This window comes from Meles meles, chromosome 4 (assembly GCF_922984935.1).
Source record: "Meles meles chromosome 4, mMelMel3.1 paternal haplotype, whole genome shotgun sequence".
Taxonomy (NCBI): Eukaryota; Metazoa; Chordata; class Mammalia; order Carnivora; family Mustelidae; genus Meles; species Meles meles.
This window is the reverse complement of record NC_060069.1, coordinates 43,858,169-43,876,144: the sequence shown is the minus strand read 5'-3', so window position 1 is coordinate 43,876,144 and position 17,976 is coordinate 43,858,169. Positions and strand designations below refer to the sequence as shown.

Here is a 17,976-nt window from a genome sequence, read left to right as displayed (position 1 = left end):
TGGACTAGAGATAGCTGGTCTGTGGATCACACTTTGGGTAGCACAGTCTTAGGTAATGGCGGAACAGGAACTAGATTTCTGGTGTCTACTCGTAGGCCTATGCATTTTTCACCATATTACTACTACCCTCACTATAATTTCCTTTTGTTGATCCAACAAAAATAAGCTTTGTTGATCTGTCCCCTAACTCAGTCATTTCTCTTACACTTCCTAAATTTAGTTTTCTTGGTATAAGGGTTTTTTTTTTTTTTTTTTAATGTTTTCAATTCCTGAATGCTTAAAAACTTCATAAGGATGGGAGACTGATGAGGTTAAGTTTTACCTTACTTCTTACAACTGTCACTCACTCCACTTTTCTAGGTGGACAGTCTGGCTTACTTTGTTATCATTTCTGGGGGAAAGGTAGAACTAAAAAGCAGTCTCTTTTGTGTCTTTATCATTTCTGTTCTCTATCCTTCTGGGATAATAAGGACTCTATAGAGGGATTCTTTTCTTTTCTCGCTCTCTTTCTGACTGCTTTACTTTGGTTCCTTGAAAGTAGTGGAGAGAGTAATTTTTTTAATTTTCTATCCTTCTAGGATAATAAGGGCTTCTTAAAAGGATTCTTCTCTTTTTCTTTTCTTTTCTTCTTTTCTTTCTTTCTCTCTCTCTCTCTGACTTCTCTACTTTGGTTCCGTGAAAGTAGTGGAGAGACTGATTTTTTTAGCACTTGAAAGTGACATAAAGAATAGGCATAAGGAACTACTATAGTTTGGAAAATCTCTTGATTTCTTTCTTCCAGCTGTGTTGGAGATATGGGCTGCATTATAGGTTTTGGGCTATTTCCTATATCAAGTCATTATTGAGAGAGTGTGAACTAAGAGGCAGCAGCAATGAAATGGCCACTGGTAAATTGTATACCACAGGCTGGGTTAAATAATGCACTTTGGTGCCGTTAGCAGGCTTAAAACAGATGGAAGAAGAAAAAGATAAGGGGTAAATAGGGTTCATGTAGTGAGAAATAGTAAAGTGGAACTCCTGCCATAGATTATAGATTGAATTTTTGTGTGCCTCCCTCCTCCAGTTTTATATGTTGAGATCCTAAACTCTGAGTGTGGTGGTATCAGGAGGTGGGTGCCTTTGGGAGATGGTTAGGTCATAAGGATGGAGCTCTTATGAATGGGACTAGTATCCTTAAAAAACAAACCCCAGGGACTTCTCATCCCCCTTCTGTGAGTACACAGTAAGAAGACAACTGTCTTTTTTTTTTTTTTTAATATACTTGAAAAATAATTTTTTCCTTTTTTTAATATTTTCTTTATTTGAGAGAGAAAGAATTAGAGAGAAAGAGAGCATAAGAAGGGGGAGGGTCAGAGGGAGAAGCAGACTCCCTGCTGAGCAGGAAGCCTGATGTGGGACTAGATTCTGGGATTCTAGGATCATGACCTGAACTGAAGGCAGTTGTTTAACCAACTGAGTCATGCAGGCACCTCAAAATTTTTTATTTTCTTAAGTAATCTTTACATCCAGTGTAGGGCTCAAACTCCCAACCCTGAGATCTAGAGTTGCATGCTCTACTGACTGAGCCAGCAAGGCACCGCAAGACAGCGGTCTTTGAACTGGGAACCAGGCCTGTACCACATACCAAGTCTGCTGGAGCCTTGATCTTGGACTTCCCAGCCTCCAGAGCTATGAGAAAGAAGTATTTGTTGTTTAAGCCACCCAGTCAAAGGTATTTTTGTTAGACCAACCTGAACACACTAAGATGCAGGGTTAGATTAAGCTATCCTGTTGCTGCCTATAATATTGAGACCTCAAAATAAGCCTATTTAAACAAGTGCACAGATAGTTTAAATCTGCAAACTTAGTCCCTCCCCCTTTAAAAAAGATATTTTATTCTGAGTATAATAAGGTAGAAGTTCAAATTTTTTATAGCTGACCCATCAGAAATAGTTATTACCTCTGAATATATAGGTAAAACTTGCAACTTAATTGGACCCTTTGATCACTGTTCCTTTCCCCTATATCATTTAGCTCTCCACACTTTTTCTCTGCCTTCTCAGTTAACCTTCACTTCTTCATATTCCTATTTAGTTCAGTGGGAGTGTAATTGGCATTTTGGCTTGGACAGTTTTTTTGTTGTGTAGGACTGTTTTATCCATTTCAGAAGATTTAGCACTTATATATATTTCCTTTGGCTACTGTAACAAATTACCACAAACTGTATGGCTTTACACACATTTATTCTCTCACAGTTCTGGAGGTCATAAGTCTGAAATGAAGGTGTGAGCAGTCTTTGGGGGAGGAGGAGACATTTTTCAAAGTCTTATGGCATCCCTGGCTTCTCTCCACTAAATGCCAGCTGTGCTCCCCCAGTCCCCAGTCATGAAACACCAAAAATGGTCTCTCACATTACTAAATGCTCTACTACTTCCCAACATTAAGAACCACTGGAACCTTAAATTATCTCTCCATTGTCTTATGTTTCTAAAATGATGCACTAAGTGATACAACCGATACATTAAGAATGATTATACAAGCAAGATGACTCAGATAATTTGGCTTTATTTAAGAAAGTGAATGGTGTACTTTATTTCTTGGGCCCCTCTCAAATACTACCTTCTTGAGTCTTGCCAGGATTTAGCATGTGCTTCCTTTTAAAAAAAATATTCATAGATAGAGACCCTTCTTTCTTTCTTTCTTTCTTTTTTTTTTAAAGATTTTATTTATTTATTTGACAGAGAGAGCACAAGTAGGCAGAAAGGCAGGCAGAGAGAGAGGGGGAAGTAGGCTCTCTGCTGATCAGAGAGCCCGATGTGGGGCTCGATCCCAGGACACAGATCATGACCAGAGTCAAAGGCAGAGGTTTGACCCACTGAGCCACCCAGACACCCCCCTCTTTCTTTTCGAATACTCTTACAGGTACTATCCTGGCAAGTGCCAGTGATGCAAGTTATCCTGTCACATTGTCAACAGAGGTATGATGAGGCTGTCTCTGGGATATGCTGCCTACAGCTTAGATTCTAGCGTTAAATAGGTAAATAAGGATCATAAATAGGATGGCAACTCTGGGCCTCGAGTATTGACACCATCTGCCCCCAAAATATCACAGTTATTATTTCCTTTATTAATAGCTTTATTTTTGTGTCTTAAAGTCACTCCCTGTAGAATCCCTTTTAATAAATTCTATTTTAATCTGTAGTTCAGGGGCGCCTGGGTGGCTCAGTGGGTTGGGCCGCTGCCTTCGGCTCGGGTCGTGATCTCGGGGTCCTGGGGTCGAGTCCCGCATCGGGCTCTCTGCTCAGCAGGGAGCCTGCTTCCCCCCCCCTCTCTCTCTCTGCCTGCCTCTCTATCTACTTGTGATCTCTATCAAATAAATAAACAAAATCTTAAAAAAAAAAAAAAATCTGTAGTTCAGTAAACCTGTAGGTCCTGTAGACCTAGGAACTTTTGAATACTTACTTATACTTTTATTAAATTTTCTACTGCCACTACAACACCTTTTTTTTTTAATTTTTTTTTAATTTATTTATTTGACAGACAGAGATCACAAGTAGGCAGAGAGGCAGGCAGAGAGAGAGAGAGAGAGAGAGAGGAGGAAGCAGGCTCCCTGCCAAGCAGAGAGCCCAATGCGGGGCTCGATCCCAGGACTCTGGGATCATGACCTGAGCCGAAGGCAGAGGCTTAACCCACTGAGCCACCCAGGCGCCCCACTACAACACCTTCTGATGCTTTTCAGTCATATTGGAATGCTGCTTAGTTACACATTTCTTTAAAGCAGATCTCTGTTGATATTCTTTTATTCTTTATAGCATTCTTTTTTTTTCTGGAGTGATATTTTTTGTTATATTCCTGCTTTACAAAAAAAAAATCAAAATGAGTGTTTAACATGAGTAAAGGACATGTTCATAGTATCAGATGAGTGAAGGAAAGAAAACCAAGATGTCTTACTCTGTCTGCCTATCTGCCAAGTTCTTTAATGTGAATTTTCTTAATCTACACAAGTACTTCATGAAGTTGGTAATATCCCCATTTTATAACTGAAGAAACTGAGAGCTAGAGAAATCAGTAACTAGATCAGAGTCACACAACTTGACTAGGAGTCAAACTCAGGTTTATTTGTGTAGTATCTGTGCTTTTAATATCTATACTATACTCCCTAGCTTGGGAACTGAAGGGAACGTGAAGAATGTTTTTTCTTCCTTACAGTGTATAGGACTGGCCAGAGGAAAAATTTGATATCTTCATTCCAACTGTTTGGTGTCTCTATCCTCAGATACCCAGTATCTTTTTCATACTCTAAGGTACCTCCCACCCCAGTGCAGCACTTCTTGTAGGCCTTCCTTAGCTCTCCTCCAAAACGCACCTGGGTGCTAAAGCTACTCATATCTCTTTCTTCCTGACTGAACTCCCTTAATCTCTTATTTTTGTCCTCAATTTACGGGGTTTTAGGGAGTAGCTCAACATCTAATGAGTAAATTAATAAAAGGTGGGACATCTATGTGGCTCAGTTGGTTAGGCGTCTTGACTCCTGATTTTAGCTCAGGTCGTGATTCAGGGCTGTGAGAGCAAGGCCTGCCTCTGGCTCTGCACTCAGTGCGGCCTTTGCTTAAGACTCTCTCCCCCTCTCCCTTTGCCCTGTACCTCTAAATAAATAAATAAATAAAATAAAAATAAAAATAAGCATATTTGTTAACCTAAATAAATCTCTTCAGTGGTTGCATTTTAGGCAAAATAATAAAGTGAAAAAAAAATTTAGGCAGTTAGAAAAGGACTTTTAGGCAGACCATATTGTTGACAGATGAGCTTGGCTGAGGATTGGCTTTACAAGTTCCTGATTTTCATACCTTTTTAAATTTTACTTCAGAGCCCACAAATTCTCTGAAGGGTTCCCAGTCAGTTGTGTTGGAGTTCTGATAGTTGGACGTTGGTAGAGAGGTTGACAACACCTATTTGTATGCAGTGGTCATTTTTAAGTTGAATTTCCTTGTGAACACATTTCAGGAGGAGTGAAAGCAGCCAGCATTGGTTGCTATTATGGCAGAGGGAATTTCACTCTCCTACCAACATGTTTTTTGTGCTTTTTATGGTGCTTTTGTGCAGTGTGAGCACCTGGAAAGATAGCCAAAAATGATATGAACTCAGTGATGTAATTCTCTGAAAAGATTAGTGGATGCCTTATGAAGCTGGTTTTAGGGTTCATTATGACGCAAATGTAACAACAGTTCATGCATCTCTCTGCTAGAACAAGCAGCCAAAGTGGTCTACCTGTAGGAACATTTTAACTTTCAGAATTGCTGTGTAGATAAGTACATTGAAGTGGAGTACAATAGACATTGGACTTTCAGACTAGCATTTAAGAAATACAGTATAAAGGTATTAGGAAGGCACTAAAACAAAGCCTCAGGTTTTATGACAGATAATATGGAAGCACATAAGCCCTAAAATTGTTCATCAAATTTGTGCTGGTTTTGGCCCAAGATTACCTAAGGTGAATATTGGGATATTTGAACTCCTCCTTCCTCTCAAAAAGTTGCATTTGTTTCTGTTTTGAAATTTCTTTCTTTTTTTTTTAAGATTTTATTTATTTATTTGACACAGAGAGATAGAACAGGCAGAGGGAGCAGTGGACAGACGGAGAGGTAGAGGGGAAATCAGGCTCCCTGCTGAGCAGAGACCCTGATGCAAGACTCATTCCCAGGACCCTGGGATCATGACCTGAGCTGAAGGCAGATGCTTAACTAACTGACTGAGCCACCCAGGTGCCCTTGAAATTTTTTTTTTTTTTAAGATTTATGTATTAAGAGAGAGAGTGAGTGTGTGCAGGGGAAGGGGCTGAGGAGAGGGAGAGAGAATCTCAAGCAGGCTCCCTGCTGAGTGTGGAGCCCAACGCAACCGGGACTCAGTTTCATGACCCTGTGAGATCATGACCTAAGCTTGACTGAAGACTATAGCAATGGACATAGAGCAAAAACGATGGGTCAAAGTGGTTTCAGCTACATGGAAACCATAGGAATTTTTGGTTGACTAATGGGAGGTTTGCAGTGGAAGGAGAGAAAAGGGTTGGAATTTTCTTAAATTTGAGTAATATATGAAACTTTTTTTTTTAAAGATTTTTATTTATTTATTTGAGAGAGAGAGAGCATGAGAGGGGAGAAGGTCAGAGGGAGAAGCAGATTCCCCATGGAGCTGGGAGCCCTATGCGAGACTCGATCCTGGGACTCTGGGATCATGACCTGAGCTGAAGGCAGATGCTTAACTGACTGAACCACCCAGGCGCCCTATATGAAGCCTTTTTAAAGGAAAAAGCCTCCCTGGGCCTATGTAACTAAAATGACCATATGTATACCTAGATGTATGGCAAATCCTATGTGAAGGGCAACTCTCTGTCCAATGCCCAGAAAGATTTCTCATTAACATAAATATGCGAATTTCTAGGGACTTAGGTCAAATGATCAGATGCTTTTTTGTAATTTTTTTTAAATTGACTTAACATTAAATCCTGATGTTATGTATTCATGGTTTTCCACTTATGTTTCATGACATAATTTTTTTTTCAAAAAAAATTTTTTTAAGTAAACTCTACCCACAACGTAGGGCTTGAACTCACGAGGTGAAGAGTCACGTGCTCTACCTACTGAGCCAGCCAAGCACCCCTCATGAAATAATTTTGTTCAGTGTTCTTCACTGGCATCTTAGATACATGTCTTTGTCAGCTATCAGACAAAGCAGTATCTGCTCCATCATCTGACAGGTTTTTTTGAGCATGTGATTTTTACTTTACCTTGTTTGAGATAGAGCACTTTTAAAATCTGTATGCGATGCTCTCTCTGGAAATTCAATCTTAAGAACATGGATAGATCTTAAGTACACATTTGTTGTTTGTGATTTCCACAGCGTAACCATATTGCTTTATAAATGAAAGTTAAAGAATAAACATATGCACACAGTATAAAATTCAAAGGATATGGAAGTGTTGTTTTGGCTGAAGCCCAATCTTCCTTTCCATGGTAGATCAACTGGTGAACTGAAGTACTACGAGATAGCTCTAACTCAGTTTATTAGACATTGGTCATATACAAGCAGACACAGTACCTCGTGCTGGGGATACCAAGACAAAAGCCAATCCCTGTGTTCAAGAAGCTTCTGCTCTTTCCTTGGAGCCAGAAAGTAAACTATTTACTTCTTGGTAATATATTCATGTATATAATAGAAGAGTGTCATAGGGATGGGAGTGAGGAGAATGCTTAGCACACAGATTGACAAAGTAACAGGGTGGTTCTTGTGCATGCATGAACTAGATAAAGGGGAGATGAGGAGGATGAGGACATTCCAAGCATGTAATTCAGTATGACTATACTGAATTGTGTAGGATGGGTAAGACGAGAGGGAAAACCAGAGAGATGAGCTGAGGCCTAATCACGAAGGACTTCCCAGATCATAAGGATTTTGGAATTTATACTGTATACTGTGGTGTCAGCCATTAAAAAGGCTTTTTTTTTTAAGCTGCTAAAGACTTGTAGTGGATGTGTGTGTGAGAGAGAGACTGAGAATCAGACTTGTATTTTGGAGCATAGCTGTAGCAACAACATCAAAGATAGAATGATGATTAATTAGGAGTCTTTTGTAGTAATCTAAGTAAAAAGTATTGTGGGCTTCATTTAAGGCCTTAGAACTAATAGTAGAGGAACGCCTGGGAGGCTCAGTCATTAGGCGTCTGTCTTTGTCTCGGGTCATGATCCCGGGATCCTGAGATCCAGCCCCACATCGGGCTCCCTGCTCTGTGGGAAGCCTGCTTCTCCCTATCCCACTCCACCTACTTGTGTTCCTTCTCTTGCTCTGTGTCTGTCAATCTGTAAATAAAATCTTAAAAAAATCTATAAATAAAATCTTAAAAAAAAACACCAAAAAACTAATAGCAGAGGGACGCCTGGGTGGCTTAGTCGGTTAAGTGTCTGCCTTTGGCTCAGGTCATGATCCCAGGATCCTGGGATTGAGCCTTGCATTGGGCTCCTTGCTCAGCAGGGAGCCTGTTGCTACCCCTGCTTGTGCACATGCGTGCTCTCTCTCTCTCTGACAAATAAAAAAAATAAAACCTGAAAAAAAAAAAAAGAATAGAAAAGAGAAGACAAATGAAAGATATTAAGAGAAGAATCAGCACTTCCATTTCTGACCGTGGGGGTAAACTAGAGAGAGATCATGAATAACCCTCTTGCTGAGAAAAATCCTAAGTGAAATATGTATAAAATATATCATTGGGCTGGTGAGAAAGTAAGGAATACATTGAGGCTAAAAATGAAATTGGGAATGCAGATGTTAGCTAGTTTAAAGGAAGTCTTTACCTTCGTAGAATCTAACCAAATTAAATAGCTTTAAGCTTCTTGATAGCCTCATAGGGCCCAGGAAATGGGAAACAATGCCTGTGGTCTTCCTAAGGAAAAGAGTCTGATAGGAGACCCTTCCCTTTCATGAAACAGACTTTGTTACAACCTTGGCATTGGAGAGTGGCAGGAGATAGTCACTGAGAATTTATAACAAGGGTCTTTATAGGATCACATTTTCTATGAGGTCTTACATTACTTAAGTCACGAATGTATTAAAAATATATTTAAAATCTTTGTTAGGGCTCCTGGGTGGCTCAGTTGGTTAAGCATCTGCCTTTCAGCTCAGGTCATGATCTCTGGGTCCTGGGATTGTGCCCTGCATCAGGCTTCCTGCTTAGCAGGGAGTCTGCTTCTTTCTCTCCCTCTGTCTCTCCCCACTGCTCGTGTTCTCTCTTTCAAATAAATAAATGAAATCTTAAAAAAAATATAAAATGGTCTTTGTTTGGTAGTGCCCAAAGGTGCCTTGCAGAATTTATCGATCAAATCCTCGCTTCAAAAATCGACAGAATTAAAAATCCAAGGCACTGCTTCCTCCTCTCTCTGCCTGCCTCTCTGCCTACTTGTGATCTCTCTGTCTGTCAAATAAATAAATAAAAATCTTAAAAAAAAAAAAAAAAAAGATTTTAAAAATCCAAGGCACATAAGAGCACAGGAAAAAAAAAAAATCACGAAATGCACAAAAACCATGGCACATGAACAAGAGCCAACAGAAACAAGAGAGGATGACCGCCCACAGACAGCAGACAGTTTGTTTTGTCTTAGTAATTCCAATAAATTTGATCAATATATTTGAAGAAATGAAAAGTATATGAGTATAAAGGAAGGGTCTCTGAAACATGGCTAGGCATATTAGGAAAAAAAACAAGAACAGAACTTCTGGTTATAAAAAATGAACTAAAATGAAAAACCCAGTGAAGAAATTAAAAAACAGGAACAACTACAAAAAGAACAGACTGGTGCAGGATAGAGTGAAGGGTTCTAACATTTATCTAATTGGAGTTCCAGGAAAAAATGAGTGTGAATGGAGGAGTATGGTAATTGTTAAATAGAAATAGCTGAGAATTTTTTGGACTTGATAAAAGATAGCAATTCTTAAATGATGGAAGTGCAGTGAAACCCAAGGAGATAGTTAAATCAGCCACAACAAATCAGTGTGAAACTGCAGAAGACCAAAGACAGAGAAGATCTTAAAAGCAACTAGAGAGAAACAACAGATTGCTATAAAAATATTTTCTCTGGTACAGCAGCTGATTTCCCAGCAGCAGCAACAGAAGCCAAGGGACACTGGAATGCTGTCTTTACTGTACTGAGAGAAAATAGCTGTCAGCCTGAAAATAGAATGTCCAGTAAAACTGTCTTTCAGGAATAACAACAAAATAAGACAGTGTCAGACCACACCCACACCCACACCCACACACACCTTTTAGAAGGAAATTATAAGGTACATGATTCTGGTAGAAGGAAAGTCATTTCAGATGGAAAACCTGCGATGCCTTTTAATGATCACAAATGTTCCATCAAATAGATTCTACAGCTTAGATTCCAGTACTGTTGGACATTTATGTTTCCAGTTTTTCAGTATTAACTGAAACTATACTGGACATGTATATGGGCATATTTATGCTTGTAGTATTTGATATGGAATAGATAAAAGAATAAGTCTTTTGGGGTACTTGGGTTGGTTAGGTATCTGACTCTTGGTTTCAGCTCAGGTCATGATCTCATGGGTCATGGTACCAAGCCCTCCTTGGGGTTCTGCATTCAGCATGGAGTTCTTTTTGAAGATTCTCTCCCTCTGCCCCTTGCCCTACTCCCACACTTGCGCATATGCACTTGCTCAAAAAAATCTTTAAAAAAAAAGTCTTTTTTGGACTAGGAACCCAGATTACTAGGTCAAAAGAAGGAGTGCTTTTTGATAAATGTTGTAAAATTGCTATTGTAAAGGGCTTTACCAATTTACATTGCATCTGATGACTATATTGGCTTTACAAATGAATAAATGTGTGTAGGGGTCAGGTCTGAACGATGAAGATTGACTTTGACTTTTTTTTTTTTTTTTTTTTAGAGAAAGCGAGAGTGGGGGTGGGGGAGCAGAGGGAGCTTAAGGGAGATAATCTTAAACAGGTACCACGCCCAGCGCTGAGCTGGATGAAGGCCTCATCTCATGACCCTGAGATGACGACCTGAGCCAAAATCAAGTCCGACACAACTGACTGAGCCACCCAGGTGGCCCTGAAGGTTGACATTTCTTACCAGATTTTGACTTGGTTATAGTTTTGACAGTATGTCCTGTCTCACTTCTCTCCCTTTGTTATGAAAAAAATGCTTTCTTTTTAATGAAAACAAATGCTAACTGAAATGCATTCTTTTAACAAAATATTTCTAACTTTCTAGAATGTAGTCTTTCATTTTTCCTTACTGTTTTTTCAATTTTTAACAAATATATAGTTGGTTCATTTAAAGACATGCTTTATTTAATTTGGTTTTATTATGAAGGAGGACCACTGTTTTAATACTGATAGTTTCTTTTCTAGCTTTATGTATTTACTAATCAGCTAACATTGTAAAAGTAAACAAACAGGTTTTTAAAAAGAAGTCATTCATCCTAAAAGGGAAAAGGTACTATTAATTTGCTTGGGAATTCTGTATTTTAATGTGAACCTTTAGTAAGAAGTTTTTGGAGTTTTTTTTTTTTTAACTTTTTCCCTGTCTTTTTGCTGTTTCAGGTGCAAGCGAAAGTGTAGGGAAACATATGCTCGAAGCCTGCAACAATAATCTGGAGATGGCAGTCACTATGTTTTTGGATGGTGGAGGAATTGCTGAAGAGCCCAGTACCAGTTCAGCAAGTGTCTCCACAGTGAGACCACACACAGAGTATGAATTTATTATTCATTATTAGGAGCTACTCCTTGCCTAAATTGAGCAGTTGCATTTTTGTCATTTAGGTTAATTCTCTGGTTTTGAAAAACTTGAAAGTTGAAAGCATCTGAAAAAGTGTCACATGTACATTTTTATGCTTACATACCTTAAATTCTCTAGAGCACTTTCATGTCTGTTATTTAATCTTCAAAAGAACCTTACAGGATGACATTATTATGTACATTTTACAGATGAGGAAGCAAAAGCATAGCCATTTTCCCAGGCTACACAGTAAGTACATAGCACATATGGCAATAAAGCCAATTAAAGCTCAGATTTCCCAATTCTAAATTTTCTTACATTGTCTCAGGAGAGTTTTGAGTTGCCACAAAAATTATTTGAAAAATAACTTTTCAAATAATTGAAAAAAAAATGATAGTTTCATGTGGTTAACATTGGAAACACTTTATCATATGGAACCGGACTCTGTAGGGAATGATAGTAAATGGTGAACAAATTTGGGTTTTTTTGCCCTTTACATTTGATAACCAATGAGAATTTAAAATGAACACCTTATGGGTAAAATTTTAAGTCTTTGGAAAATACTAGAGATGAATACTACCTAAAGGAAAACCATTGACTTTTGAAGCAAAATTAAACAGATCCTTAAATAAGACTTTAAAGCTTACAGCCCTTTATAACCCGAGTGTTTACAACATGAGATACTAAACAAGAGAAACTCCCTAAGGGACTAGACTAAAGACATAGGTATTATTTTTAAAGTAGAGATAGATCTAAAAAGCCAAATGACATTCAAGACGTAGTTGCCTCTTTCATTGATCTAGTTCCAGATTCTAGAGTACTAATTGTTTCCACATGAAGAGTTAACTTTAGAGATCATTATTAATACTTCATAAAGTTTTTTTCCTATCAGTGTTGGCTACTATTTCAGATGTTGGTATCCCATTCCCCCCAACATAGCTCAAATTTTTCATGGAAATCAATATGAAATGATTTAGCTTACAGAAATAACAGGTATTCATGGCTGATTTGGGGGAATATAACTGTTCTCACTGTATAAAACATGTTTTTCTAATTGTGTTTAAAGATAGTTTTGATATGGGGTGCCTGGCTGGCTCAGTCAGTAGAGCATGCAACTCTTGATCTCAGGGTCGTGAATTTAAGCCCCACGTTGGATGTGGAGCCTACTTTATCAAAATACTAATAATTTTGATAGGTGAATGTCTTTTCCTACTGAATTACATTATAATTTGACTTTGATTGCTTGTATTGCTAATTCATTAACATTTGATAATGGCTCCTAATTCCTAAACTATAATTTTCACTCTTTATGGTTCTTTTTTCTGATTCATTCTTTCATTTTGTTGGGTAGCTAGCAATCTTGGAACGGATACCCTCAAACATATAGTAATCAATTTTTTCTGTATAGGGACTACTACTTAATCCATACGCTAATTGATGTATTTCATCAGATTAAGGTTTGTTTTTTGAGTAATTAAATTGTTATAGGTAATTACATATATTCTATGAAGTCATGGAAAGATTTATTTAGGTAAAAGATGTCTTTTAAATTCTTAGTTTTATTAAGAAAATGGACTAATTCGCTTTGATGAAAGAGGATTAATAGAGCTTCCTCTTATAGATCCATTGTCTCGTACTCGCTTCGGCAGCACATATACTAGATCCATTGTCTCTTCTTTCAGATTATTGAAATTTTGTGTGTGAGCAGTGACTGATGTACTTAATTTTAAACTACCTTTTATACTTCATCTTTGCCTAATTGTAGGTTTCTTAGTCGATCTAGTTGTTCTTTGATTATAGGATGTTTTTGTTGACAAATGAGTATTCATACTTTATTTTGTAAAGTATGTTTTGGAGTTCCACCTATCAGATATCAAAATAGGGCCTTAAGCTCAGTTATTATTATTAGAAACACCTGAATGGAAAACATTAGGTCTGACTTAAATCAACATGGTGAGCAGGACAGTAATAAATTTGGAACATACTCTTCCTTGCTATGAACATTAATCAGCAGAGATTAATACTTAGTTAAAACTATAAAATTAACTGATATTTAAAGGAACATATGCCATTTTTACAGTATTTCTAAATGAGTCTTTTCTACTGGAGGAAATGGGTTATTAATAGATCCTCTGGAGGTAAACTTTGAAGAGTTTATAGGCTTTTAAAAGATGAGTAATGAATTTTTCTGTTCTGTATAATTGGAGTTTATTTAATAAATAATCCAAGGTAATACCTATGTTAACTATCTTCAAAACTAGCATAAAATTTACTGCTTGTTTATATAAACTTATTTTAGTATATGTGATTTAATGATCTATTGCTTGATGTAGTAGCAATATAGTACTACTTTTATTATGCCTATATTTTTTCATTTTTTTGTATGTGTGGTTTTTTTTTTTTTTTTTGGTAAGCTCCCCACCCCCCCCTTCTTTTCCTGTAAAGAATCTAGGGTAGGGAACTTAAGAGGAAAGGGGAAATATTTTTTTCTTTTTCTGTTTGTTCTCTTTATAAATCATTTGAGCCATCTATACCAGATACTTTTACTCCAATTGACCTCTGTATGGAAACCATCTAACTATTATTTAACACCGTGGTTCCTAAGAGTCACTAAATTTGGTATTCATATAACTTGTTAATTTGGATGCATTCACAGTAGTTATGGAGAGAACATGTAGCAAAAAAGTTTTCCTTTTGATATTTTCCTACTTCTTTTAATAGAGAAGAAGTTCGTGCCCCAATTCCTCAAAAACAGGAAATATTGGTGGAACCAGAACCTTTGTTTGGTGGTAAGTTCATCTTTTTTCCTTAGTTTTCTTGGACTCTGTTGTTATCTCTAGGGTTTTAATGAAGTTATCATAAGATGTGAAGGCTTGCTCAGAGGTTATTAACTTTAAGTGTAGAGTCAGTTCTTATCTTTTAATTCTGTACTCCTTTCAGGAAAATTGTATAGTTGCTTCTTTCCAAGGAGAGAACCAGACTAAAATATGTGTTGTAGAAGGCCAAAAGAAGGAACATTAGCAAAGAGAAATAACTGCTTTATACTGGAAACAAATCTATCATTAGATAAAAGACTCTGATTACTTCTTATTTTGAGGGGCACTTACTTGACTGCCACATCCTTACTGTCTTGATACGCCTTGTCTTTACTCTTTCTAAATTTCCAGAAGCGCCATTCCTGTTTTGAACAAAGGAGAAAGTATACCTAATACATGGAAAAAGTTGTGGTATCAGTCTGGGTGCATAGAGAGACAGTAGAAAATGTAACATTTAATTACATTAAAAGAAAATTTATAGTTTTAGTTTAATAAGCACTTATTTACCTTTTTGTAATTGGTATGTTAAAAAAATAGAAAATAAAGTTATAACCTGGGTGGGCAAAGCCATAGAAATGTATATTGTGCATACTAAGACCAATAATGCAGAGAAATAAAAAGTTCTGTAGGTAAACTTGAATAAAGGAGAAGAAATAAATCATAAAAACAGGATGAAGAAAATTCTATAAATGCTATGTTTTAATTTGAAAAGACACCGTAATTTAGAGGTTTTTTTTAAAGCTCAGTCTTTGACTTGGCAGTTTGGAGTTTAGTGAGAAATAACAGAATATGTTGTCTAGATTCAGAAATAAAGATGAGAGGAAGAAAACCGTAAGAACTGAATATTGAAGTATAATATGGGCTTTCTGGACTTTGATTCAGCCAGTCATTGTGCTGTTAATATACCAGAAGTAATGAAGCATTGTTCATCATTTTTTTTCATACAAATGTTATGAATGGATTTTGGAATTGAGGGGTGATGCCTTTGGAAGCTTTATCTTTTCTTTATTGTAAGGAATAAGGCAGGATTTCTGAGTGGGATAGATTATGGGAAATAAATTCTCTGCTCTTTAACTATTGTAAAGAGGAAAAAGAGTTCTCGTTTGAAACCCCTTTCCTTCTTTTACCTCTCGTGTAATAAACATTGAAGAGGGGGATGGGAATGAATGTAGAGTTAGGAAGTCAGTCCTAACTTATATTAATAGATCTTACTATAAACTGATAGAGGTCTTTGGAGAACCGTTTTCTTCTTAGGACAGAATTGATTTAAAGTGTGATTCTAAGAGTGTGGTCTGGGAGTCTAAGCTGAAAACTATTTTCATAATAATTTTTATAAGACATTATTTGCCTTTTTTACATCTTTCGCATTTGGACTGATAGTTCAGAGGCAATGATGGATCAGACTGCTGCATCTTAAATTGAGTCAGGGCAGTGGCACCAAACTGTAAATACTTCACTGCCATACACTCACAATTAAAAAAAAAACAAACAAACAACCCATTTTACTTAATGTTCTTGATGAAACAGTAAAAAATTAATTTCATTAAGTCTTGACTCCTGAGTACACATTTTTTAAACTATTCTGTTTTACAAAATAGGGTGTGTACATAAAGCACTTCTGCATACTGATGTAGTGTGGTTATTTTAAAGAAAAGCACTTGTACGGTTGTTTGAGTTGTGAGCTAAACTGACTGCTTTTTTTGTGGAACATTATTTTTACTTGAAAGATTCCTGACAAACTATGGTTTAGACTTCAGGCATTTGGCAGACATTTTCTTGAATCTGAACAAAAATCTGTTGCTGCTTTAAGACAAACAACTGACATTGTTTGTTACCAGTTATTAAAAAAAGAGCTTTCAGGGAAGAATTAGGATTTTAGAGTTTATATCCACAATTAGGAGCATTGATAGCTTCCCATTACTTAAAGGCTTTCTGATGAGATTAGTGGTAGCAATAACAGTTGTTGATTTTTTTGTTATTATTGTATAATGAAGTTGGTGTTTGGAATGTTTGCATAACTCAGTGAGCAAATGTCTTCTTTTTTTTTTTTTTTTTAAGATTTTATTTATTTATTTGACAGACAGAGATCTCAAGTAGGCAGAGAGGCGGGCAGAGAGAGAAGAGGAAGCAGGCTCCCTGCTGAGCGGAGAGCCTGATGCTCTATCCCATGACCCTGGGATCACGACCCGAGCTGAAGGCAGAGGCTTTAACCCACTGAGCCACCCAGGAGCCCCGAGCAAATGTTTTCTCTTTCTTTCTTTCTTTTTTTTGGTGGGGGGTGGGGGAAGAACAGAGAGAGAGAGAATCTTAAGCAGGCTCCATTCCCAGAGCAGAGCCCAATGCAGGCTTATCTCACAGCTCTGAGGTTGTGACCTGAGCTGAAAGAATTCAAGAATTGGATGCTTAACTGACAGATCCACCCAGCGGTCCCTGAACTCATATTTTCATATGACCAGTGTGCCAGATTACAAAATTGTGCGTAGCTGAAAGAACAGACAATAAGATAAATTGAATGGATGGATTAGTTATCTATTGCTGTGTAACAGATTTTTCTAAAATTTAGCTTCCTGAAATAACAAACATTTGTTATCTTACAGTTTCTGTGATTCAGGAATCCAGGTGTGACTAAACTGGGTATCTTTGGTTAGGGTCTCTCACAAGGGTATAATCAAGGTGTCAGCCGGAGCTATAATCATCTCAAAGCTTGAGTAGAGGAGGATCTCCTAAGCTTACTGTGGCTGTTGGTTGGCTGGAGACATCAGTTCCTTACCATAGAGCAAATGAGAGAGTAAGAGAAGACAGTACATTTTAGAAGCCACCATCTTTCTTAGAAGTGACAACACATCACATCACTTCTGCCACATTCCATTTGATCCTGCCCATATTCAAGATATTAACACGCGAGTTATGAATATTTGGAAATTGGGATAATTGGAGGCCATCCTAGAGACTACCATTGGCATAGACCAATGGGTTTTAGTGGAGCAGATAATGAAAAGTTCGTTGGTAAGATTTTAGATTCCATGCTGCAGTTAACCTTTAAGAAACTACTACTGGTTGAGTTTTGGTGCAGTATCTAAGGAGAATATTCACAGTGATCTCAAAATACTATTAAAATACTTCTCCCCTTTACAACTACGTATCTGTGTCAGGTTGACTTTTAATTTCCTTCATTTACTTGAGCTATAGGAATAACAACAGATTGAATGCAGGAGCGGATCTGAAAATCCAGATGTCTTCTCTTAAGCCAGTTATTAACAGAGTGTTATGAAAATGTGATCCAGTGCCACTCTTCTGACTAAATTTTTATTCTTCACCTGTCCCACTTGCCTATTCTATGGATCTCCTTTTGAATCTTTATTAGCATTTTGTAGCTTAGCCTCATTGACCTCAGCGACCAGCATTCCTGTTACATGGGCAATAGAGTGAGAATACAAAGGACTAATGTTTGCTATATAGAAGATGGCTTGGAAGAGTCAGGAAACACATACCGAACAGGCAGGTGGGAGTATAGGCATTCCTTGTTTTATTGTGCTTCGCAAATATTGTGCTTTTTACAGATAAATGGTTTGTGGCTACCCTGTGTTGAACAAGTCTGTCAGCGCCATTTTACCAACAGCATTTGCTCACTTCGTGTCTCTTTGTTACATATTGGTAATTCTTGAAATATTTCAAATGTCTTCATTATTACTATATTTGTTAGGATGATCTTTGATTGTACTATTATAATTGTTTTGGAGCACCATAAACCATACCCATATAAGGTGGTGGACTTATTTGATATGAGTGATTCACCAACCAGCTATTCTCTCTCTCTCTTTGGGACTCTCTGTTCCCTGAAACACAGCAATATTGAAATTAGGCTGGTCAATAATCCTATAAGGTCCTTTAAGTAT

The 17,976-nt window shown here is 37.3% G+C and overlaps 1 protein-coding gene across 1 annotated transcript in view; it reads left to right on the top strand.

Moving 5' to 3' along the window:
- The window catches only part of UBXN7 (UBX domain protein 7), a 60,097-nt gene that overhangs the window by 7,234 nt on the left and 34,887 nt on the right, over positions 1-17,976 (top strand). Inside the window, exons 2-3 of the mRNA XM_046003263.1 lie at positions 11,090-11,237; positions 13,986-14,053. Coding sequence (XP_045859219.1) covers positions 11,090-11,237; positions 13,986-14,053 — 216 coding nt within the window. The remainder of the gene's footprint in view (positions 1-11,089; positions 11,238-13,985; positions 14,054-17,976) is intronic.